The 24,299-nt window shown below is 47.5% G+C and overlaps 1 protein-coding gene across 2 annotated transcripts; it reads left to right on the top strand.

The window, feature by feature from the left end:
* Positions 1-1,095: 1,095 nt before the first annotated feature.
* Positions 1,096-24,205, top strand: Rmc1 (regulator of MON1-CCZ1). Of its 2 annotated transcripts, XM_050160741.1 has the most exons (21): positions 1,096-1,284; positions 1,650-1,726; positions 3,540-3,624; positions 6,025-6,081; positions 7,987-8,073; positions 12,989-13,129; positions 13,368-13,471; positions 13,935-14,024; positions 14,120-14,225; positions 15,129-15,240; positions 18,171-18,215; positions 18,368-18,421; positions 19,738-19,866; positions 20,507-20,613; positions 20,803-20,842; positions 21,999-22,046; positions 22,279-22,398; positions 22,606-22,683; positions 22,934-23,038; positions 23,129-23,197; positions 23,278-23,436. In XM_050160741.1, the coding sequence occupies exons 1-21, from the start codon at positions 1,183-1,185 to the stop codon at positions 23,298-23,300; spliced, it is 1,779 nt and encodes a 592-aa protein (XP_050016698.1). In that variant the 5' UTR covers positions 1,096-1,182; the 3' UTR covers positions 23,301-23,436. The 2 variants fall into 2 exon arrangements, with proteins under 2 accessions (XP_050016698.1, XP_050016697.1); XM_050160740.1 differs by lacking the exons at positions 20,803-20,842; positions 21,999-22,046 and adding an exon at positions 24,057-24,205 and having other exon boundaries at positions 1,097-1,284; positions 23,278-23,503.
* Positions 24,206-24,299: the final 94 nt, after the last annotated feature.

Raw genomic sequence — 24,299 nt, 5'->3', positions numbered from 1 at the left:
TGTGAATTTGAGGCCCGCCTGGTCTAATTAACATAGATAGTTCCAAGCCAGCCAGGACTACCTAGAGAAATTCTGTCTCAAATGTAATAATTTTTTTTATTACATTCATTCATGTATGTGGGTGCTGACTTACTACAGTGCATGTGTGGAGGTCAGAGGTGCAGGGGTCCTTCTATTCTTCCATCCATGTAAGTCTCAGGGATCAAACTCAGGCCATCATACTGGGTGGTGAAGGCCGTTAGTTAGATCCATCTCGCTGGATCAGGACTGCTTCTTGGCCTCTCTGGCTCGTAGACGGCCGACCACCAGGCAGAGTGGGAACTTAATGCCCTCATCTCTCTTTTTCTTCTTTAAATAGAAGTCATATCGGTTTAAGGCAACATCTGATGACTCCATTTTGCCTTAATTACATCTTTGAAGCTGCAAACGCAGGCACATTCTGAGATATTGGGGGTTAAAAGTTCAACATGAAAACTTGGTGGGGGCCGGGCGATGGTGGCGCACGCCTTTAATCCCAGCACTCGGGAGGCAGAGGCAGGCGGATCTCTGTGAGTTCGAGACCAGCCTGGTCTACAGAGCGAGTTCCAGGACAGGCTCCAAAGCCACAGAGAAACCNAAAAAAGAAAAAAAAAAAAAAAAAAAAAAAAAAAAAAAAAAAAAAAAAAAAAAAAAAAAAAAAGAAAGAAAGAAAGAAAGAAAAAAAGAAAGAAAGAAAAAAAGAAAACTTGGTGGGGGAGGGCAGTATCCTGGCCCATGACCGATTGTTCAAAAAATCAGTCCTGGGGCTGGGCACAGATCTCCCTGAGTGGTTGCCTGGGGCGAGTTAGGTCCTGAGGGGTGCACAGAGATCAGTCTCGGCTCGTAGGTCTCCTCTGCTGCACGATTACAGCCAGCCTCCTGCCTCATCTCTCCGACTAAACTGACAGGGGAAGAAACCTTGCATAAAGGCGACAACTCACCATCGACTGGCAGTCTCCCAGCAGCCAGCAGGCTTCCGGGTCACGTGACTCGAGGTCCCCACCCGGAGAGGGCGTGGCTATGATGGAGGGACCTTCCAGGGCCCCGTGAAGCGCCGAAGGCCGCGAGTCACGTGAGGCGGGGGCGGGGCCTAGGGCAGCGGCCTGAGCGACGGCGGGGACCTAGGACGTCAGCGGGGCTGCGGGGCTCCCGCGGGTCCCAGCCATGGGCGGCGAGGACTACTACCTGGAGCTGTGCGAGCGGCCCGTGCAGTTCGAGAAGGCGAACCCGGTCAACTGCGTGTTCTTCGACGAGGCCAACAAGCAGGTGAGCGGCGCTCGCAGCGAGGCCCCGCGCCCGGACGCTTCCCGGCGCCGGACTTGCCGTGCGCACCGGGACTTAGCGCTGAGTGCCCGGTGTTTTGTGCGGGAGCAGAGACGGGTGTGCCATTGCACGGGCGGTGCTGGAGTGCGAGCTGGCTTTCAGATGGTCAACCTTAGGGTCTGGCCTGCTTGTGCACGGTGCTCTGTTTGCTCTCTTCTTTCCTAAATTTGTCTGAGCACCTACCTAGGAATTTGCCAGGTTAGTTTGTTTAGACGAATCAAGGGTGTGGTACAGTAGACATGATCCTTGGAAGGTTGACCTAGGTCTTTACAAAGCCCTGACCATTAACGTTGCCCCTTCTTCCTCAGGTTTTTGCTGTTCGATCGGGTGGAGCTACCGGAGTGGTCGTTAAAGGCCCGGATGATAGGAATCCCATCTCTTTTAGGTAATTTGCCCTTTTCAGAATAATATCCACGTGTAAACACTGGGGCTTTTCTGATTAAGAAAGTTGAATCGTTTTCTTTGGCCTCATCTGAGCAGCCTGGGATGGAATCCTGTGTGTAGGAGAAAGTACAGTTTGACTGTCAGTAACCTGGGAATCAGAATTTCCCAGGACACCTACTTCCTGGTGCTTGAAGGTCCTGTATTCATGCTCTCATTTCTGCCCTGCTGGACCTGGGGACTCCCCCATGAGGTTAAAGCCACAGACCCGCTGGCCCACTTTACATGAGTGAGTGAGATTAATAACAGCGGCCCCTGTCACCTTCACAAGTGCCTCGGTTTGGGTGATCTGAATTCTTCTGGATTGCAGCGGCAGAAAGTATGGCGTAGGGTCTCAGTTCAGTGTGGAGCAGGCCTGTGCCCCCGCCTTCTGGGAAGCTAGAGAGGTAGCTTGGCCAGTCTGAGTGGCATAGCAAGACCCTGTTTCAAAAAAGACATCGCTTTTACTTTGTGTCACCTGTTTGAAGCAGAGGACAGTTGTTGGTCCTCATTCGGTGGCGCACTCCAGCGGTGGCGCACAAGTGACTACTGAATTAGCCTGCCCCTCTCCGGAACTCAGACTTAGTGCAGGAGAGAAGAGATTCAGCCAGTGTGTTTGATGCCAGTAGCTCTGTGCTGGGCTCTGTTCAGAATGTGGAAGGACTCGAGGGGTGCAGTTTTGACCTTGAGACGGGGTTGAGCAAGGCTTAAAATATGAAGGGAGTGATTTCTGGTTGGATATTAGACCTAAATAACACCATGAGCAAAGGCATAGTGTTTTGGGGACTCTAGGTCAGGGTATCTGTAGGGAAGGGGTCCTGGGGAAGGTGTGCCCACTGGCAGAGACTGCCTTGACGTTATGCATTCCCTATGGGGATTAGGGCTTTTCCTTGATGGTGAAAATCTGTCGGGTCAGCTGTGGTGTGGGTACTCAGCGTTTGGAAATAGTGTATTTCCCTGTCGAGGGCAGAGACAGCAATAACTCTGAGAGATAGTGTTAGTTCAGCAGTGTGTTGCCCAAAGCCACAGGGCTCTGAGGTGCAGACACAGGCTCAGGAAGTTACGGGGTGATATACACCAAGGACACATGGAAACTGAGAGGGGACTGCCTGCCATAGGTGACACCTTGGGGTTCCCAGGAGCTCGAAGTGTTGGTAGGATGCAACATTGAACTTGTGTGTGTGTGCGCGCGCGTGTGCGTGTGTGTGCGTGCGTGCATCTTTTCTTAACTCCTTGTGTTTTAGACAAGGTCTTCTTGGCATATTAGCATAAGTGACCCTTAGGAGCCTGCAGGTCTTTGTGTCCCCAGCACTGGAATTACAGTGCCACAGTATTGATTTTTTACATGGATTCACAATCTGGAGATCACACTTAGGTCTCTATGAGTCAATGGAGCCCAAATACTTTTTTTTTTCTAAAAAAAAAAAAAAAAAAACCAAAACAGCTTTATTGAGTTGTAGTTGACTCACAGTGTGTTGCACAGTTACTGTATACTGAGATATTTACACACCCCGGAAACCATCCCTCTAATCCTGAGTGCATCTCTAATCCTCAGGTGTCCAGCAGTTCTCAGGTGATGTGTGTGTGTGACTCTAACCACTTGGCTGTGTCCTCTGTCCACTTCTCTAGCAAGTTGTTGATGCCAGTAGATTGTGTCCACAGCTTCAGAGTTGCAATTCTAACATTAGGCTTCCCGCAGAGTCACGTGGCTTTTTGTCACAGAAGCAAGAGCTAGGATTCAGGGTACGTTCCCTCTAACATGTTCTTTCTTGTTTCAGAATGGACGACAGAGGAGAAGTGAAGTGCATTAAATTTTCTTTAGAAAACAAGATCCTGGCTGTCCAGAGGACCTCCAAGGCAGTGGTAAGGCAGCGTGCACACCAGCAAGAACAGAGGCAGGGCTGCTGAGTTCTAGTGCTTCCCTCACCCCGAGGGATCCAGTGATACGGAGCTGTTGAGAGCGTTTGCAGTTGAGTGGATGAATGAGCTTAGCATCAGTCTGACTTTAAAACAGTGTGTATTCATAAGATAAGACGCTTTCTATCCCGACATTGTCACACTTATGTACTGTGTCCCATGCTCATGTTCTGCCCCCATTACCTTCTCCTGCCTCCTCTTCTGGTCCCTCTCTTTCCATGTGTCCCTTTTCTACTGTGATTTATTATTTTTATGTGTATGGATGTTTTATCTGTCTGTGCAGCATGTGTGTGCAGTGCCTGAGGAGTTCAGAAGAGGGCATAGAATCCCCTGGACCTGGAGCTACAGGGGGCTGGTAGCTGCCATGTAGGTGCTGGGAATGGAGCAGCCACCTCTCCAGCCTGTATTTTTTTAAAAAAGTAATTTGGGTTGTCCTGCATATTTGTGTTGCTTGCTAGCTGGTAACATGGATTATGTGAGGCATATTTTTGACTACTTGGTGAATTAATCTCATTCAAGTCACTTCGCTTGCTGGTGTTTCTCATGTCTGCTGCTGGATTGGGTAGGAATGGGTAGATAAACATAGTCGGAACGGCTTGCTGGCACTTCATCTCTTAGAAACCGTCGCCATTGCCCGTCGTGGGATGGGATGCGTGGTACTTCCGCCTAGCACAAAGGAGGCCTGTGTCTGCTCTCAGCACCCACTCACCAGCTAGCCAGTGTTATCCATTCAGTTCACTGCTGTGGTCTGGAGAAGCTTCGGGAGGAGAAGCAGGCTGCGCTTGCTGTGCTTTAGTATTGTATTTGCAGGAAGCCCGAGGAAAGTCAGTACATTTCCCTGATGTCACCCACTTGAGAAGTTTATTTCTTCTCTTTCTCCTCTGTCCCTCCCTTCTTCCTTTCCTCCGCTCCCTCTTTCCTTTGCCATCTCCTCCCTCCTCTCCCTCTCATCCTCTTTCTCTTCCCTCTCCATTTCTCTCCAACAAGTCATCCTTTTATGACCTGGGTTAGCCTGGAACTTACTACATAGCCCAAGTTGGTATTGAGCTTAGTGCAGTCCTCCAGCCTCAGCTTCTTGAGTGCTGAGATCCTAGGTATAAGCTGCTGTACCTTATTTGAGGAATGAATTTTAAAAGTCTCTTCATGAGTTCCAACTGAGCATTTGGATGGACTCTTCAGTTGACTGATGTCTTAGGGTTTCTGTAGCTGTGCAGCGACAACGTGACCCTGCAGCTCTTAAAGGAAAACATTTCATTGGGCAGCTTACAGCTGCAGAGGTTCATCGTGGTCATGGTGGGTGGCACACAGGCAGATGTGGTGCTGGAGAAGGAGCTGAGAGTTCTACATCTTAATCTGTAGGCAGCAGAAGCAACTGTGTCCCATTGACTGTAGCTTTAACAAAGGAGACCTCAAAGCCCACTCCACAGTGACACACTTCCTCCAGCAAGGTCACACCTACTCCAACAAAGCCACACCTCCTAATAGTGCCACTTCCTCTGGGGGGCCATTTTCTTTCAAACCCCCACAACTGGTAACCTGATGTTGGTGACAGTTAACCATAATTGGTCTCTCTGTCTTTTGTTTGTGGGTGTTTGTATAGTTCTATTTATTTATTTGTTTGTTTGTTTTGAGATAGGGTTTTGCTTTATAGTCCTGGTTGTCCTGGAACTCACTCTTGTAGACCAGACTGGCCTTAAACTCACAGAGATCCGCCTGCCCCTGCCTCCTGAGTGCTGGGATTAAAGGAGCTTGCCCGCCTGACATGAGCTATTTTCTTTTCTTTTCTTTTTTTTTTTTTTTTGATTTATTTATTTATTATGTATACAGTATTCTCAGTATTCTGTCTACAGGCCAGAAGAGGGCACCAGATCTCATTACAGATGGTTGTGAGCCACCATGTGGTTGCTGGGAATTGAACTCAGGACCTTTGGAAGAGCAGGCAGTGTTCTTAACCACTGAGCCAGAAATCTGTTTGTCAGAGCTGGGCGGTGGTGGCACACCTTTAATGCCAGCACTTGTGAGGCAGAGGTAGGCAGATCTCTGTGAGTTTGAGGCTAACCTGGTTTACAGAGGGAATTCCAAGACAGGTTCCAAAGCTATACAAGAAACCCTGTCTTGAAAAACCAAAACAACAAAAAATCTATTTATCCAGCATAGTGGCTCACATCTTTAAATTCCTCCCATGGCTCAGAAGGCAGAGGCAGGCAGATCTCTGTGAAGAATTCCAGGACAGCCAGGACTATATAGCAAGACCTTGTATCAAAACAAACACATTTGTCCATTTTATCGCGCGGTAGGCTGTTCCGTCTGAAATTTTCTCTTTATTTTTTTTTTCCTGTCTTTCAGGACTTTTGTAATTTTATTCCCGATAACTCTCAGCTGGAATACACACAGGAGTGCAAGGTACAAGGGGGGTGGGGCCTCGTTCCTCACTGTAGCTTCTGTTGTTGGTTGTTGGTTGGGTGGTGGAGGCACAAGTTGGGAATCCCATCTAGGTTGGTGATGAGCTGCAGAGGTTGGCTATGGGGCCATGGGTTCAGCTATGATGTTGGAGAGTTTCCCTTGTTTTGAAATTCTGGCTCGTTAGCCGTAAAGTGGAGGAGTGCATGAGTGAAGAGGTTCCTCTCAGTGCTGTCTGGGGCTTCCTCACTGCGCTTGCCGTCTTCTGTGTCTCAGGCCTGGGAGCCACCACTGCCTTCTAGTGATGTTCTCTGCAGCGTTCTTTTCTCCCATGTCCTTGCACTGTCTGTGGGTATAGATCCTGGTCTCTCGGATAGATTAGTGCGGTTCAGTAAATGAGCCCAAAGGAGCTCCTGGGGCAGCTGGGAGACTGACCAGAGCTGCCAGTGGATGGGAGTTTTATTTGGCATCTTATTGTTCTTGGTAAGTGGTACTCAAGAAGGGATCATATTGACGAGAGGAGCCTCCACCACTTAGCCAGGCTCCTCCCAGCCCGTCAGGTGCTGTCAGTATGAAACAGCTCCTTGTCTGAGCCCTGTTGGGCCACCCAGCCCTGGTCTCAGGCTGCTGTGCTATCTTGGCCTGTGCTCACTGTATAACTTCAGGCCCTTGTACATTGTAATGACTGGGAGAATGTCAACAGTTTGAAAGGCATAAGTTGGATTTTGGGTATTATCTTTTTATAAAACTCAGGCTTTCCCCTCTGTTCAGCACAGTAGAAGGAATTAAGATGCAGAGTCTTGGGTTAGGACAAAGATCTGGAAAGCTGTGTTTAAAAGAGCATTTGAATCCCAGCATGTGGTAGGGTGAAGCAGCATGCTGAGTTCCAGGCGGCCCAGCTTCATAGATCAATTCATAGATCAAGGCCAGCTTCTGTTGTCATAGTGAGATCTTTTTTTTGGGGGGGAGGGGTGGATTGTTACTGAGAAACTCATTAATAAGAGATAGTGGTAGCCGAGCCCTTCCAAAGAGTTGCACAGCCTTTCTTATTACAAATTAGAAACTTTAAGTCTTTAAAACACCACAGTATAAATTTTATTTGTGTGTGGTATAAGCATATAATGTGTGTAGGTATTCATGCTCTCACAGGTCAGTGAGAGATGTAGAGTATCCTGTGTCGTAGGATATTTTGTTTGCGCTCCTGAGACTGCCAATAAAGTTTATCTTGAATCAGAGGGTGGAGCTAGCTACTAATTGATCAGAATTAGCCATAGAGGTTTTGGAGGACCTAGGACATATAGAGGGACACAGGAAGTAATAGGGAGGGCCTTAGAGAGATCTGAGGGCCCCTTTGCTTTCAAAGATTTGTGGGTCCTTTTGATCAAGGATTTAGATGGTTTTCAGATTGAACTTTAACTTTTAAGTTAGATCAGTCATGTTATTTCCCGAGGTTTGTTTTTTTTTTTTTTTTTTTTTTTTTTTATAAATCGCTTAACCCTGGCCTTGTGTTCCGCATTTTAGGCCCTTAGGGCAGATCTCTTACTGAATCTGGCTGGTGGTCAGCAAGCCCAGAGATACACTGTCTCTGTTCCCTCCCACCCCAGTGTGCTAGGGTTATGGCCATTCCTGGTTATTTGTGTGAGTGCTGGGGATTTGAACCCAGCCCTCAAGTTGTGCAGCAGGTGCTCTTACCCACTGAGGCATCTCCTAGCCCCTTTTGTTAATTTTTATTTGTTTATTTTGGGGGGGGGGGTAGTGTCTCATATAGCTCAGCCTGGCCTCCCACCTGAAACACAGCCAAGGATTTCCTTGAATTCCTGGTTCTCCTGCCTCAGCCTCCCAGGAGCTGGGATTATAGGCATGTGCAACCAAAGCCAGCTAAAAACATTCTTTCTGCAATTCTTCCAGACCAAGAATGCCAACATACTAGGATTCTGCTGGACCAGTTCTACAGAAATCGTCTTCATAACAGATCAAGGCATTGAATTTTACCAGGTTTGTGTGGGTTGTTTGGTTTTCTAGAGAAAGCGAGGCAAAGGGCAGTTCAGCAGCCTGTGTTTTGTACTGGGGTTCACAGGAAGTAAAAGTTCATGGTCCCTAAAAATGACTGTCAGCAGTTTGCACACGTCTTCACTCTTCTTCTCTACACATTGTTATTATTATTATCTTTTACAAAAGGGGACTGTTGGAAGGGAGGCCACTTGCTGGTTCCCGGCTGCTCAGCCCCAAAATAATTACACAGAAACTATATTATTTAAATCACTGCTTGGCCCTTTAGCTCTAGCTTCTTATTGGCTAACTCTTACATCTTAATTTAATCCATTTCTAGTAATCTGTGTATCACCATAAGGTCATGGCTTACCAGCAAGTTTCAGCATGTCTGTCTCCGGCAGTGGCCCCATGGCTTCTCCTGACTCTGCCTTTCTTTCTCTCAGCATTCAGCTTAGTTTTCCCCACCTACCTCTATTCCCTGCACAGGCCCAAGACAGCTTCTTTATTAACTAATGGTATTGCATACAGAGGGGAATCCACATCACTTCCCTTTTTCTTTTTTCTTTTTTTTTAACATTTATTTATTTATTATGTATACAATATTCTGTCTGTATGTCTGAAGGCCAGAAGAGGGCACCAGACCTCATTACAGATGGTTGTGAGCCACCATGTGGTGGCCGGGAATTGAACTCAGAACCTTGGGAAGAGCAGGCAATGCTCTTAACCACTGAGCCATCTCTCCAGCCCCCCCCTTTTTCTGTTTAAATAAAAAGGAAGGTTTTAACTTTAACATAGTAAAATTACATATAACAAAACAGGTATCAAGTAATAATTGCAGTTACAATATTTATATCTACTTTATCTTTTATTATAACTAAGGAAAACTAACTATAACTATAAATTCATCAACTTCATCAAAGACTCCAGAAGGATATAATATTACCTAAGTAAACAGGAAGTACTTGTAAGCAACTTCCAAAACTCTAGAATTGACAGAGACATCTCACTGCCTGGACAGTCATCCAAACTTGTTCTGTACTTTTGGGGCATCCATCTTTGGCCTAAAGGCCCATAGTATCCAGCAGACTTTACCACAAAACAGGAAATTTCAAAGACAGTTCAACCTATATTGGCAGCTTGTCAGTCACTTTCTTCTGTGTCCTGCAGAATGTCTAGCAGACTCGTTTTTTTTTCTTTTATGAAGCAGGAATCCCAAAGGATTGTCTCATCTTTAGGCAAGTTCAGCAGTCATTTCTCTGTGGGTCCTGCATGTCCAGTTCATCAAGCAGTCCAGGCAAGAGCAGTTTCTTGTGCAAATGGCTAGCATACTCCATAAGGAGCCTCTTCGATGCCCATCTTCCTCTTGAAGTAATTGGTGCTGCCAGGAACAAATGTGTCTCATTTTCATTAAAAGTCCTAAGTTATTAAAACATTTTAAATGCCATATTCTGTAGTCTTTGAAAGGTTTAAAGAATGCATATCCATCTGAAATACATCTCTGTACATCTAGAAAACCTTTTTGTCTTTTTGGATTTTTTTTTTTTTTTTTTTTTTTTTTTTTTTTTTTTTTTTTTTTTTTTTTTTTTTTTGCTTTTTCGAGATAGGATTTTGCTGTAGCTATCAAGCCTGTCCTGGAACTAGCTCTTTTAGACCAGCCTGGCCTCGAACTCACATTGGCTAACTCTTACATCTTAATTTAACCCATCTTCATTAATCTGTGCATTACCACAAGGTTGTGGTGCGCCAGCAAAGTTTCAGCACATCTGTTTCTGGCAGCGGCTTCATGGCTTCTCCTGACTCTGTCCTTCTTTCTCCCAGCATTCAGCTTAGTTTTTTTCGCCTACCTCTATTCTGCCCTGCTTAGGCCCAAGACAGTTTCATTATTAACCAATGGTATTCACAGCATACAGAGGGGAATCCCACATCAGGGGACTCTTGCATATAAATTTCTGCAGCCTAGTTTTTCTTGCGTTGCTGTATCTTTTGCTGTTGTTCCCACATTTTGTTCTGAGAACAGTTCTGCTCTGTGGGTGATCTGCTTTTGTCTTGCATTTCCTGTTCCAGGATGTCTAGTTCAAGTTTAGTGTTTTATAGTTATAAAGTTCGGTGAGCTTGCTTACATCTTCATAGATAAAGCAGTACTTGGAATTACATAGATGTGAACAGATACCATGAAATTTGTTATAGAAGTTTGCACTTTCAGTAGCAGTGTGGGAATCTCTTTTGTGCTGTGTTGCTGGGCCTGGATTCATTGGTTTATAGACAGTTCCCGTCTTGGAGAGAGAAAGAGTCTCACTGCCTACTAGGACAGGGTTCTCAGCCCTTGGGTTGTGACCATTTATGTTTCCCTTCCTGGGACCATGTCAGCTTTCTTTGGCTTCGGAGAACGTGTATATTTGAGTAGCGTTAAACATCGTCAGTTACCTTATGAAACATCCCCAGAACTGAAGCTCTTCCCCCAGCCTACAGCCACTATCACTGCACTTGTGCTACTGTGTTGTTATTCATGTAGTAGTGGTTAACACAGTGTCAGTTTGTTCCTGGCCTATTTTAGTTTGCATTGCTGTCAGGGTTCCCTCATGTTGTCGCTTGTGGCAGGATTTCCATCTTAAGACTGGGATACAGTCACTGGACTGTGCTTTTTTGTCCACTCATCTCGTGATGGGTATTTAACTACATCTTTTTGCTTTTCTGAATCATGGGTGTGCAGATACATTTCACAGTTTGGTTTTGATGTTTTAGATGCATATAGTCAGAGTGGGATTGCTGACTTTTTGGCCAACTGCTGGGCTTTCCCGTCACCATGCTGTAACCCCTGCAGAAGTCACAGGGCTCTAGTTTTCCACACCCTTGCCCACACTCGTTATTGTGGTTCTGAGGATCAATGCTAGGCGAGCTGACTGGGAACGCCTGACAATTGTCCTGTCTCAGTTGCTGTATTAGAGTTGTCACCGTGCCCTAACAGTCTGTTTTTTGCTTTGCTAATGTCTGTCCTCTCACTGAGGATTTGACTTCTGTTTCTCTGATGGTTAATAATGTGGAACACCCCTCCTCACAGCTGCTAGAGCTCACACGTAGGGCCTGGTCCTTGGAAAGGCTTCTGCCCCAGCCTGGAGCATGTTCTTATACACATCACCTGAGATTACACATTGCAATGCAGATACTAGGGAGACACCATAGCTGCTATTGCACATGTGAAATTACAGACAGGAGCAGACTCAGGAGTTTCCAGAGTCAGTGGTCCTGCAGGCCTTGGCTGAACAGGATTCTCCTCCATCAGAGATTCATTCCTCTGACGGGTTGACGTCTGAACACTAGCTGTCACCTGCTTTATATTCCCACGGCCTCTGACAAGGACTGTAAAGTTTAAATCTGTGAATGGAGAAGGAGAAGCCTGGATATTCTGGACACAGGCTGACAGAGGGGCTCCCTGCAGTCATCTCTCTCTCTCTCTCTCTCTCTCTCTCTCTCTCTCTCTCTCTCTTTTCTTTTGAGACAGGGTTTCACTGTATAGCCCTGGCTATACTGGAACTCACTGTATAGACCAGGCTGGCCTCAAACTCACAGAGATCTGATTGCCTCTGCTCCCCAGTGATAGGATCAAAGGTGTTGCACCACCACCATCCAGCCCCCTACAATCATCTTTAAAAATCTATCTGCGCTCAGTGGTCAAGAGCACGTGTTGCTTTTTCAGGAACATAGTGGGTCACAACCACCTGTGACTCCGGTGCCAGCATATTAAAACGCCTCTTCTGACTCTCATGGGCACCAAACACGCACCTAGTCCAAATAGATGCATGTAGGTGAGACGTTTGTTACACATAAAATAACTCTGAAAACAATCTGCTGTCTCTAGTGAGAAAGTGTTCATTGTAGGTCTTTGGGTCCTAACACAGGTTCGGTCTGATGAGGTGGGTCAGCACTTGCCACACAGGCCTGACAATCTGACTCCAATCTCTGGAGCCCTAGTGTAAGGAGCAAACTGTCTCCCAAAGTTGTCTTCTGACTTTCGTGTGCACAGTGTGACATACCCATGTTGACATACACACATAATAGCAAAAAAGAAATAGAACTCTAGCAATGCTCCTTCTGGTTTTTAGTATGTACTGTTATGCCGCAGTGCATATGTGTGGGGATCAGAGGGCAATTCTTGAATTTATTTCCTGCCACCTTTTCGTGGGTTCTGGATCAGATTTAGGTCAGGCAGCAGGTGCCTGTTCTCTGACCCTTTACACTCTTATTTTGTGAGGCTTGACTGACGAGGTTCATGCTTTATGATATTGATTTTCCTCACAGGTCTTTGGCATGTTAGTGGGTGAGTGTTGCTATCTTGAGTCTGCGCAGTGTTTTGACTGTGTCAGAATATGGAACAAACATTTAGATGTGCCTAGACTCTAAAGTGCTGCACTTGCAAGCAGTCTTTGTAACAGTGAGGTTTCAAAGGGGTCTGCCTGGGACCCAGTGCCAGGTGGGGTGCAGATGGAGCCTGGTGGCTCATGGGAAGGTGGCTGACTCAATGCCTAGGGTCCACACATTGCTTCACTTTGACTGCTTAATGAAAGTTCTTCGGTGCATGGTGCCAGAGCATGTGGAGCCCAGCCATGGTTATAATTGCTGTCCCACCATTCCCAGCCTCTGTCAGCCCGAATTTCTCGTCTCTTATGTTGTCTGTTTCTCAGGGTGTAGTAAAGAGCCTTGGAAAGCACTAGGCACATGGTGCTTTATCCATTTATTTCCATAACTAGGAATGGCAGTTACCTGTGTTACCCGTTGACTGGACTTACTTGTTTTGGTGTTTGGTGGAGTTGGGATTGAACTGGAGCCTTGTGCTTGCTAGTCCAGCTCTGCACCACGTGGGTCCATCCCGAGCCCTCGGTGGGCAGTCTCTTAATGTTTTGTTTCTTGACCTTGGTCCCAGGTGTTGCCTGAGAAACGAAGTCTCAAACTCCTGAAGAGCCACAACCTCAATGTGAACTGGTACATGTACTGTCCTGAGAGCGCTGTGATCCTGCTGTCCACCACAGTCCTTGAGAATGTTCTGCAGCCTTTTTATTTTAGGGTGAGAGCGAGCCCCAGGCCCCTCCCTAACCCAGCTCTAAAGCAGTGATGAGTCAAGCCCCTGAAAGGAAGCCCATCCTCAGCATGACCACCAGAGGCACACTTCCCTGTCCGGCAGTTCAAGAATGGTTGGTTCTGTGAAGAGGAATTAGGAGACAGTGTGTGCCTTCATTGATTTAACGTAGAGCAGCTAAAACGTGGAAGGAGTGTGTAAACTTCCCTAAACTTTCCCCAAACAGGCTGGCACCATGTCGAAGCTTCCCAAGTTTGAGATTGAATTACCAGCTGCACCGAAGTCAACCAAACTTAGCCTTTCAGAACGAGACATCGCAATGGCGACCATGTATGTCTGTCTTCCGAGGTTTCCTTTTGTAATTGCCACTAGTGACCCAAGTAACTCTGGAAGAGAACACAGAGCTGGGAGTGAAATGGCGTTGCTTGTCATGACTGCTGGCCTGCTTCTCTTCCTGGCTGGACTCAGTGCTTGTTCATGGCTTTATTTCAGAAGACCGTAATCAAACTGTATGTGGAGGAATTTTATTGCCCCTTTAAAACAGGGGCTTATACAGCTGAGGCTGTGCTGGAACTTGTTCTGTAGTCAAGGTGACCTTGAACTCCTGATCCTCCTGAGTGTCAAAATTAGGAGCTAAGCCACCAAACCCAGTTTATGTCATGTTAGGGTTCAAGCTCAGAGTTTTGTGCAGCTGGGCAAGCCTTACTCTGCCAACCCAGCTACATACCCAGCTTGGGGGAGGAGGGACTTTCAAATGGCCAGTTATGCCTCATGCACCTCTGTCTCTGCTTAGATATGGACAGCTCTACGTCCTCTTCCTGCGGCACCATTCGCGGACCTCCAACAGTACGGGAGCCGAGGTGGTGCTGTATCACCTCCCACGGTATGTCTGCTGCCACACGTTCTCGCCCCTCTTTGATTTTAAAACGGAACTGAGGCTTGCTGACCTCTTGCCACAATCTCGGTGTTGTCTTTCAGAGAGGGCGCATGTAAGAAGATGCACATTCTGAAGCTAAATAGGACGGGAAAGTTTGCTCTAAATGTCGTGGACAACCTGGTAGTGGTCCACCACCAGGACACAGAGGTAGGACTCGTGCCCCACGCTGTGCTGCTGTCTGTGCCGGCACTCGTGTTTGAGACGGGGTTTCCCTGTGTCGCCCCGACTGTCCTGGAACTCACTCTGTAGACCAGGCCGATCTCGAAGTCAGAGGTCCCCGTGTGCACTGCCACCGCCACCACCACCACCACCACCACGGCTTATGCCGGGACTCTCAATAGTGAGAACTGGCAAACCCAGACACGGGTGGGGAGCGTACTTAAGTGCAAAGGAGTTAAACAGCGATTCCCTGACAGTTTGTCAAAAATCGCTTCAGTTTGGGGACACAACTCGCTTGGTCGAGTGCTTGCCCAGTATGTTCCCTCCCCAGATGAAAACCAGCTGTCATGGTGCACACCTATTCCCTAGTACTTTAGCGCAACAGCGAGCTTGAGGGGCTGCAGGAGTCCCTGTCTCAAAAAGAATCAAAGAAGTTAGAAACGTTGAGAAAATTTTTGATTTGATCTTTGGAGCTCTTACTCGACTGAGCCAGCCGGGCTGGGACTCTGCTTCAGATCCCCAGTGTCACGAGTCTGTGGCCTTTTTCATGTGGTGAGTGTGGGTAACGGGATTTGACGATGTAGGCCCATCAGTCTGCAACAGGTCTTCTCCAAATGTCTAGCTGAACACTTGGCAGCACGCAGGCCTGGGGGTCACGCTGCTCTATCTCTGTCTCTGAAGCTGTTTCCAGTCCAAGTGGAAACGCCCTGCCTGTGTCTCTCTACAGCCTTACATTGAAGCAGGCCGTGGGTGCAGGAGCCGTGTGGGAGTGATGAGGGTGGAAAGGGACTGTGAGGATGAGGTCCCCTGTGTGGAGCGCTGGGCTGGTGCGAGCGGAGGCTCCAGGCTTCCACTCTGGCGACATGCGATGCGTTTCTCCCCACCCTGTAGACATCAGTGATATTTGACATCAAGTTGCGGGGAGAGTTCGATGGCAGTGTGACTTTCCACCACCCTGTACTTCCAGCCCGGTCAATCCAACCCTACCAGATCCCTGTGGCAGGTAAGAGAATCCCTTGGGCTGGCAGTGCTGTCTTTCCCTTGGGCCATCTTCTTGCTGGAATCGTCAGGGGTCATATTCAGAATGGGAGAAGGAGAATGGACTCCCAGAGGGTTAACTCAGGAACTTACTCTCACCAGGCAGATGCTCTACCACTGAGCTACGTCTCCAGCCAGTTTGTTCTATTTTATAAAAACCAAACACTCCTGCTGCTTCTCTAAGCTGTCATTGTTTCTCGAGAAGCAATTTATACATTAAATGATTTTTCCTTTGGAGAAAATACTTTTCCTTCCTTGGGTCTCACAGTGGAGAGTTGAGATTACCAGAAGGCAAAACCAAAGCCTTTCTCTCTCTCCCTCTCTCTTTTTTTCTTCTTCCTTTTTTTTTTTTTTTTTTTTTTTTTTTGAGGCAAGGTTTTTTTGTGTAGCCATGGCTATCCTGGAACTCACTCTTGTAGACCAGGCTGGGCTCAAACCCACAGAGATCTGCCTGCCGCTGCCTCTTAGTACTGGGATTAAAGGTGTGCACCATCATACCTGGCTGCTGTGTACCCATTTAATGTTGGTAAGTCCTTAACATTTTTTTGTTTCCCCTGGCTTTGTAATCCTGGAATTAAATTCAGCTGATTGTGGCTGTTATTTTAATGGGGTCACATACCCCTTTGTTTCTAACATTCTGGGTTGTAGTTATTAAGATTTGCCTTTTATTTTGATTTATGTCCGTCTGTGTGAATCTGCACATATGTATGAGCATGTGTGTATGGGTGCTGCCAGAAGTCAGAAGAGGGTGTTGGATTTCCAGCAGCCCATGAAAATGTCCCCAGGAAGAAGTGTGTAAAGATCCCTCACTGTGGTTGATTTTAAGGTTTATTTTTTAATTATTTTATGGATTGAGTGTGTGTAGCATATCCATGTCTGGTGCCTGATGAGGATGCTGGATCCCCTGACACTGGAGTTACAGTTGCCTACTACCACGTGGGTGCTGGGAACCAAACCCAGGTCCTTTGTCAGAGCAGCAAACGCTCTTCCCCACTCGGCCACCTGGCCAAACCTGACACAGTGACAGCTTACAGGTGTGATTCCTGAGTGTATTCTAGATCATTCTTCCTTTTGAGATGGGGAGGAAGTCAAGAGAGTAGCAGGTTAGGAGCTGAGAGAACCCACTCAGAACAGGGTTTCTTAGTTCTAAAGGAGACTGCAGAGAGTTAGCTGATCAAATCCCCAGTCTCTGGTGTTTCCTCAGGAGGCACACGTGTGAGCTGACCTGTGACAGTTGCTCAGCCTGTGATCTCCTTATGTGCTTTGTAGAGACCGCTGAGAGCCACACTCTAGGTGGTAGGTCATCAAACATTCAGCTGGCCCATCATGCTGGCTCAGTAAACCCAGACACCTGTGAGTGCCAGGTGTCTGATGGCCTGAACACCCTCCTGTGTGCTCTCTGGCATCTGGCTCCCCTAGATAATAACATGACCAATAAGGAGGAGATGATGGCAAATGATTGATTGGGGAAAAGCCTCGGCTCTGATCTAGTAGTAGAGGATCGATAAAGAGACTAATTGCTTGATAAGCCTGCTAACGGAAGGGCGTCAGATTAGTCTGGGAGACGACTGATGGTAAGAGGTCAAGAGAGCATGCGTGAGTGGTGGCCTTTCTTTGTGTGTTTCCTGCTGTATCATGAGCCCAGCCAGTACCGACACTGGAACTGATTTTGAGAGAGATGTTGGCTTTGTCTTGCTGAACAGGTGGCTTTTGTTTGACTGCTAATCACCTGGGGTCTCGAAGGCTGAAATGCCCAGGCTCTGCACTGAGGCACGGCATGGGCACTGGAGTTTTCCTCTTCTGCCTGGCGTGCAAATGCTTTCCTGAAGCTTGTCTGGGTGGGTGGTGTGTTCAGAGAGACCGTCTTACCAAGGCAGCTCACTAATGCTGTCTTTTGAGTCTATCTGGGTAATTGGCACAGAACTGGGAGCCCTCCTCATTTCCCCAGGGTGACTGGGATGGGTCCCTGTCGTGTGAGGACGGGAGGACTTCTTAGCTGAGTTCTCTGGCACCTAGACCTGCCAGTGCAGTGTAGTGGGGCTCACTGTCCACATGACTACACCACAGCCATCTTCCTTTGCACCATCAGTGAATCTGGGTATCCCAGGTCAATTTCTTTTCTTTCTTTCTTTCTTTCTTTCTTTCTTTCTTTCTTTCTTTCTTTCTTTCTTTCTTTCTTAAAGATTTATTTATTTATTTATTATGTATTCAGTGTTCTGCCTGTGTGTATCCCTGAAGGCCAGAAGAGGGCACCAAATCTTATTACAGATGATTGTGGTTGCTGGGAATTGAACTCAGGACCTTTGGAAGAGCAGGCAAAGCCCTTAACCACTGAGCCATCTCTCCAGCCGCAGGTCGATTTCTTAGAGTTTTAATGCACACCTGTAAATGGTGATGTGTCATCTCCAGTTAGAACAAACCTGGGGCGTGGACACGCATGACTCAGTGGATAAGAACACTTGCTGCACTTGCAGAGCACCTGGGTGTGTTTCCCAGCACCCGTGTGGTGCTGCAGAGCCTGGGCATTTCAGTCTTTGAGACCCCAGGTGACAGCTGTCTGTAACTCCAGCTTCTGGGATCCAGTGTCCTCTTCTGGCCTCGTCAGCCACCAGACATGTATGAGCTACAAACATATACACTTGGGTAAAACACTCAACCCATAAAACATTTAAAAAATAAACTTTAAAATCAACCACGGTGAGGAAATCTTTGACACACTTCCTGTTTCTGGGGACATTTTCATGTCTGTAACAGACACTGTCCTTCCCAGGTGTGTCATTAGTGAGACAGGACAGTCTCTTCCTCCTCCCCACCTAACTACAGTTAGTAGTCTTCTCGAGGCAGTACGAAGCATTTTTTCCTGGCTGCTGGCCACACTGTATTCTCAATTTGTAGGTCCTGCTGCTGTGACCAGCCAGTCTCCAGTCCCCTGTAAACTCTGTATCCTTACAAAGGTGGTGTCCCTGTGCACTGGGAGCTGCTCCTGAGGACGCAGGCCTTTTGTGGCCTCCAGTGTGGGGGCTGGGCAAGTGCTAAGTCAAACAGGGCTTGCCTTCAATTTTCTTCGACTTGGAATTTCCTTTAACGCATAGATTCTTCATCATGGATCGTCTTTCAACCAGACATCATTATCAGTGCAAGCCAAGGTAGGTCTGCATAGCAAAGTGTGTGCTGACTTTAGATTCATCACCGCCATTGCTGCTTCGGTGTGAATCTTCGAAATGACCCCTCCCTTCAGTCTTGAGAATGGGATTGCATCTCACGTTAGACTCACGTCTGTAGGTTCATTCTTTTTTCCATGAGCATGTGTGATCCTTACAAGGTGACTGACAATGGCCAGTCCGCCTTACATTCCTGTGGCCATTTCAGAAAACTGCCTTGGTGAGTGTGTAGAAGGAGCTGTGGGCAGGCCTGCTTTTCGTTCCGCCCGGCTCCCGCACGGCTAGCTTGACACCCGAAATAACAACACACAAACTGTATTCATTTAAACACTGCGTGGCCCATTAGTTTCAGCCTCTCCTTGGCTAACTCTCACATCTTGACTAACCCATTTCTAATAATCTGTGTAGCGCCACGAAGTGGTAGCTTACCAGAAAGGATTCTAGTGTACGTCCATTTTGGGCTGGAGCTTCATCGCTTCTGCCCTGGAGAGGAGTGGCATGGCGTCTGCCTAACTTTCTTCTTCCCAGCATTCTGTTCTGTCTACTCCACCTACCAAATTTTCCGACCTATCAGGCCAAGCAGTTTTATTGATTAACCAATGAAACAACAGATTGACAAATGACCTTCCCACATCATGAGTGTTCTGCGTTCTCATCCCTAACTCCACCTCCCTTCTGTTTGTCTTCACCCCTTATTTTGTCTTGCTGGTGAGCCCTCCTTCAGCCTCTTGTCTCTTCCTGTGGCTTTGCATTTGAGAACGCTGAATTAATCTTTAGCCACTTTGGGAATTTTCCAGCCTCATCCTCTGGGGGGAGTAATGAATTCACTTCTCTTCCATACATTGACAACAGTGCCAGATCTTGGAAGCTGAGAAATTGGTCCCTCCAATTATTTTTGATGTGACATACCTTTCTCCCAAGGAACTCTGGGAAACCAGCTCGCCTGTTAGTACATGCCTAGGCTCTTGAGTGGATAGCAGTCTCACTATTGTTTGGGCCTCACCTCTGCATCCATGAGTCAGTACAGAGGAGGAACTAAGTACGCCATCTACAGCTGATGGTCCGGGATGGGGGTGGAGTGCTGTCCTTGTCTCCATGGAGATAACACTGATGTGACTCTAAATGCAGTTTGCTCAGAGCACAACTGTCAGTTCTTCCAATCTGCCACCTTCCTGAGTGTCCTGAGTGTTGGTTAGGAGGACAGGGATACTAACTGTGTTTGAAGAGGTCTGGGGTGCTCTTTGTTGGCTCTGGCTCTGGCTTGCACTGTGTTGCTGAGCTTGCTGCCTCTCAACCCCTAGGTTACCTCTGGAACCTCCAGGTGAAACTTCAGCCCATAGTCAATCTCTTGCCAGATAAAGGGAGGTTGATGGACTTTCTTCTCCAGAGGAAGGAGTGCAAGATGGTCATCCTATCTGTCTGTTCACAGAGTAAGTGGACTGGTCCTTCCCACAAGGTCTGTGCTCTCACCACCATCCTCTCCCCTATCTACCTCCTGAGTGCTGGGACTGAAGATGTATACCCAACCTACCACCACCTTTAAAAAAAAATAGTTATACCTGTGTGTATATGTGTATGGGCACGTGCCATGGTACACAGTTGGATGTCAGAGAATCACTTAACGGGAGTCTGCTCTCCTAGCATTGGGGTCCGAGATTGAATTCAGGCAGTCAGGCCTGGTGGAGGGTGGGTGCTTATTGCCTGCTGAGCCATCTCGCCAGGTACCCCTACCCCCATCTTTCATTTTTTGCACTTAGGGCTATGTATTTGAAGGATGGATTACTTAACCCTTCAGAAATACTGGGAAATGCACAAATGATTTGTAGGCAGGTGGCTTCAGGCGAGATCTGACTGCACACCCAGTGCCCTCTAGTGACACCCGCCTTGCTTGCTTCTTCTCGTCCCTTTCCCTGAAAGGGACTCTGACTGTGAGTTATCGGTCCTCTGAAACAACATTTCTTTGAAGGTCCTTGAAGACAGGGTTTGCATTGGTCACCTTTGCAAGTCCTTGTCAGTGTCATACTGGGATTCTGATTACACTGGGTCTGACGTGTGTGTTGTCCCTTCTAGTGCTGGCTGAGTCAGACAGAGCCACGCTGCCCGTGATAGCCACTGTTTTTGATAAACTCAACCATGAGTATAAAAAGTACTTGGATGCTGAGCAGAGCTACGCCACGGTAAGTTAAACTGTGAAGGAATCTTGCCACACAGTGTAGGTTATGTAATGTGATGTCAGAGGCTTGGTGTTGGCAGCACAGGGTGCCAGCCACAGGCTTGAGGCTTCAATCAATACCTCACTCTTCTGCTTTTTCAAGCCTGTTTGAGCTTACCTGTGTTTATGTTCTTGGTGTTCTTCTGTTTTGTAGAAAGAAAATCACCCTTGGCTTTGGCCAGAGCCTGCACTTGGTAAATTAGAGATGTGGTTTTTGCTGTTGGCTACCTTCTTCCTTTCACTTTAGCGAGTATTTACAAATACAAGGTTATCTAGAGGGAAGTGTGGGAGAGGTGTGAGGAGTGTCCAGTGTCTCCCCCATTTTGATGAGTTTGTTTTGTGACCAGATTTTAACGAGGACTGTGAGCAGAGGTTTGAAAATGTCCATTGGAGCCTGGATCACTGTTGGGGTCACACCTGAAGGCCATGACTGTCCCTCCCCCAGAGTCCACCAGTAGCCAGTAGTTCAGCAGGGAGGGTTAGGGGCCTTGTGAGCCTCTCCCACATCCATGATTGACTGCTGATAGGTCCAGTGCAGTGCAATGCAGCTGTTGTGGGATGCTGGCAATAGCTGTGTCAAGCTCTATAGATAGCAGTTTGCAGCCCTTTCCCTGTCTTCTGGCTTTTATATCCTGTTTCCTCTTTTGTGATGTTCTCTGAGCCTCGAAAAGGGATGAGTATTTGACAGTCAGCTGTCCTCAGTGTCTTGAGCAGCCACATCTCTGCATTCATTGGCAGGACCACAAGAAGGTTTATCCTAAGATTAGCAAAAAAAGGATATCCTAGAATACTGCTGCCATCAGTATCAGAGGCGTTGGTTAAGTTCCTAGCACTGTGTGTTTCAGTTAGTAGACGTCACACGTTCAGTGAAAGGTTGGGGGGATTCGTGTGGCTGTACAGCACTGCCTACTTCTGGTTTCTGAAGCAAGGACATTTGAGACAATAGGAGAAATTAGCTCAAGGATGTGATTACCCACAGAGGACACTTTGGTTGACGATAGTGGGTCTGAGAGACTGCCTCAGGTAACTCTGTCCCTGTCCTGTGTCAGCCCTGTCTGGTTGTGTCCTGGGCTGCGGTCAGTGGGTTTGGGCCTCCACACTGTGATCGTGAGGTGTGAAGAACAAGCCATCTGCACTGAAGTTGAGCATGCTCACTAGGGACACACAGCTGGAGCAGCTCTGCTCAGTCACCACTGGGTCCCCATCACACTGGGCTGTGACTGTGACCTAGACGGTGCTGGAAATGTGGAGATGGGTGAGGCCCTGGATCCATTTCAAACACTACAAAAAGGAATCAAAAATTCCAACATAGACCGAGTGTGCAAGAGCCATTCCTTTACTGTTTGGTAGAGCTTCGTAAACGATGGTGCAGTGGCCAAGAGGAACAAAGAAAGTCAGGTTGGTTCCAAGTCTCCAGAGGTTAGAAAATGTGTGACTGTGGCTTGGTTATTTAATCTGATCACGCACGAACCCTGGAGTGTTTGCCAGGACTAGCTCTGCTTTGCAGAGTTGTGTCTGGTCTGTCCTGGGTCTTGCTCATGTTCGTTTGGGTAAGGATTTAGCCTCGGGTTGACTGTAATGGGACTGTTTCTGTGGACGGTGACTAAGGGCACAGCTTGTCTCACTTCAGGCAGTAGAAGCAGGGCAAAGCCGGAGCAACCCACCTCTCAAAAGGCCGGTGCGGACCCAGGCAGTGGTGGACCAGTCCGACGTGTACACGCACGTGCTGTCACCGTTCGTGGAAAACAAGGTGTGTTGGGCTCCGGGCTCTTGTGGGGATTTACTGTGATTAAACCAGTAGTACTGCCCCAGGAGAGGGCCTGGGGCTGTCCAGTGTGGACGGTTCACAAGGGCTAATGCAACTCCAGCAGAGCAGAACACTGGACCACTTTACTGGGGATCAGTGGGCTGCCTGCAGCTTCTTCTACAACTGAGAAGACCCCTTCTTCCTCTGTAGGAGATGCCGCACAAGTTTGTGATAGCTGTGCTGATGGAATATATTCGTTCTCTGAACCAGTTCCAGATCCCAGTGCAGGTACCTTCAGAAGGGTATTTGCTATCCTACATTAGGGGAATCAGGTTAGGACACCGCCAGTCTAAGAAGAGATGGCTTTTTCGTGTGCAGAATTCTGGGTGGTTTTTAACATGGCAGTTGTTTTTGTTGGTGTTGGTGGAGAACACTGTTACAGCTAAACTATGGCCTGGGAGGGAGTTCAGACTGTTGCAGCCTCAGCCAGCCATGGTGGGCAACTTGGTAATGTCTTTTACCTTTCTTGTGTTCCTAGCATTACTTACACGAACTTGTCATCAAGACCCTTGTCCAGCACAACCTCTTTTACATGCTCCACCAGTTCCTGCAGTACCACGTGCTCAGCGACTCCAAGCCTTTGGTCTGTACCGCTGGTTTTTCTCTTTGGTAGTCACTACAGCCTCCCAGTGGTGGCCTTTCAACTGAAGGTAGTTGGAACCCTGTCTTTCAGGCCTGCCTGCTGCTGTCCCTCGAAAGCTTTTATCCTCCCGCCCACCAGCTGTCACTGGACATGCTGAAGGTAACTGTTCTGCCACAGCTTTAGATGTCACCAGCATCCCTTCCTGTGGCTGCCCTGACCTCCATCTTCCTCACTTGCAGAGACTGTCAACAGCAAACGATGAGATAGTGGAAGTTCTTTTATCCAAACACCAGGTGTTGGCTGCGCTAAGGTTCATCCGAGGCATTGGTGGCCATGACAACATTTCTGCGCGCAAATTCTTAGATGCCGCAAAGCAGACTGATGACGTCATGCTCTTCTATACCATATTCCGCTTCTTTGAGCAGCGAAACCAGCGTTTGCGAGGGAACCCTAACTTCACACCAGGTGGGAGAGGCCCGGGATGACCACAAACAACAGGAGCAAACTTTTGGGTGGGAACTTCGGGAAGTTCCCAACAGCCCACCTCACCCTTAGCCTGGGGTCTCTATTGAGTAGATTCAGAATGCTGATGCTCTCGCAGAGGATTGTTCAGGGCTGAGGCATTCAGGATGGAATTCAGGCATCTCAGACATACTGTATATATGATCTTGGAGTATCCCTTAAGACGAAAATAGTGGTAAAGTAAGACGTGAGGGAGAACAAGCTTGAGTTACTGTGTGTGTGTGTGTGTGTGTGTGTGTGTGTGTGTGTGTAGTGCAGACAGCATGAGTGACAGGTCACAGCCGCCCAGTAGTTTAACACAGGGCAGCTGGCTGGGGTTGAAGGTAGGAGCTCTGCAAAAAGATTAGTGATCTCAAAATTTAGGAGGATGAGGTATTTTATTAGAGAAAAATAAGTTAAAACCCAGTATATCAGTATATAAGCCAGGAGCTTTTTGTCTGCATTTCCTTCCACGCCACACACCGCTGGCTGGTGACTGAAGCCATTCTCCCTACAGGAGAACACTGTGAAGAGCACGTCGCCTTTTTCAAGCAGGTTTTTGGAGAACAAGCTCTAATGAGGCCTACGACATTCTGAAGTCCCTTGACAGTTTTTAATATAAAAATGTACAAAGTTAATTTATTGCATTAATAAAGCTCTTTAAACTACAAAATGTTGTAATAAAGTACCTACAACATTCTCAAATGTTGCTAAAAATAAGCTATACAATGTGTGTGGTGGCTGACTCCTGAAAAGAGGA

The sequence above is a fragment of the Alexandromys fortis genome, unplaced genomic scaffold (genome assembly GCF_014885135.2).
Source record: "Alexandromys fortis isolate MF-2015 unplaced genomic scaffold, M_Fortis_MF-2015_v1.1 scaffold_104, whole genome shotgun sequence".
Lineage (NCBI taxonomy): Eukaryota > Metazoa > Chordata > Mammalia > Rodentia > Cricetidae > Alexandromys > Alexandromys fortis.
This window is presented reverse-complemented; position numbering and strand designations above follow the sequence as displayed.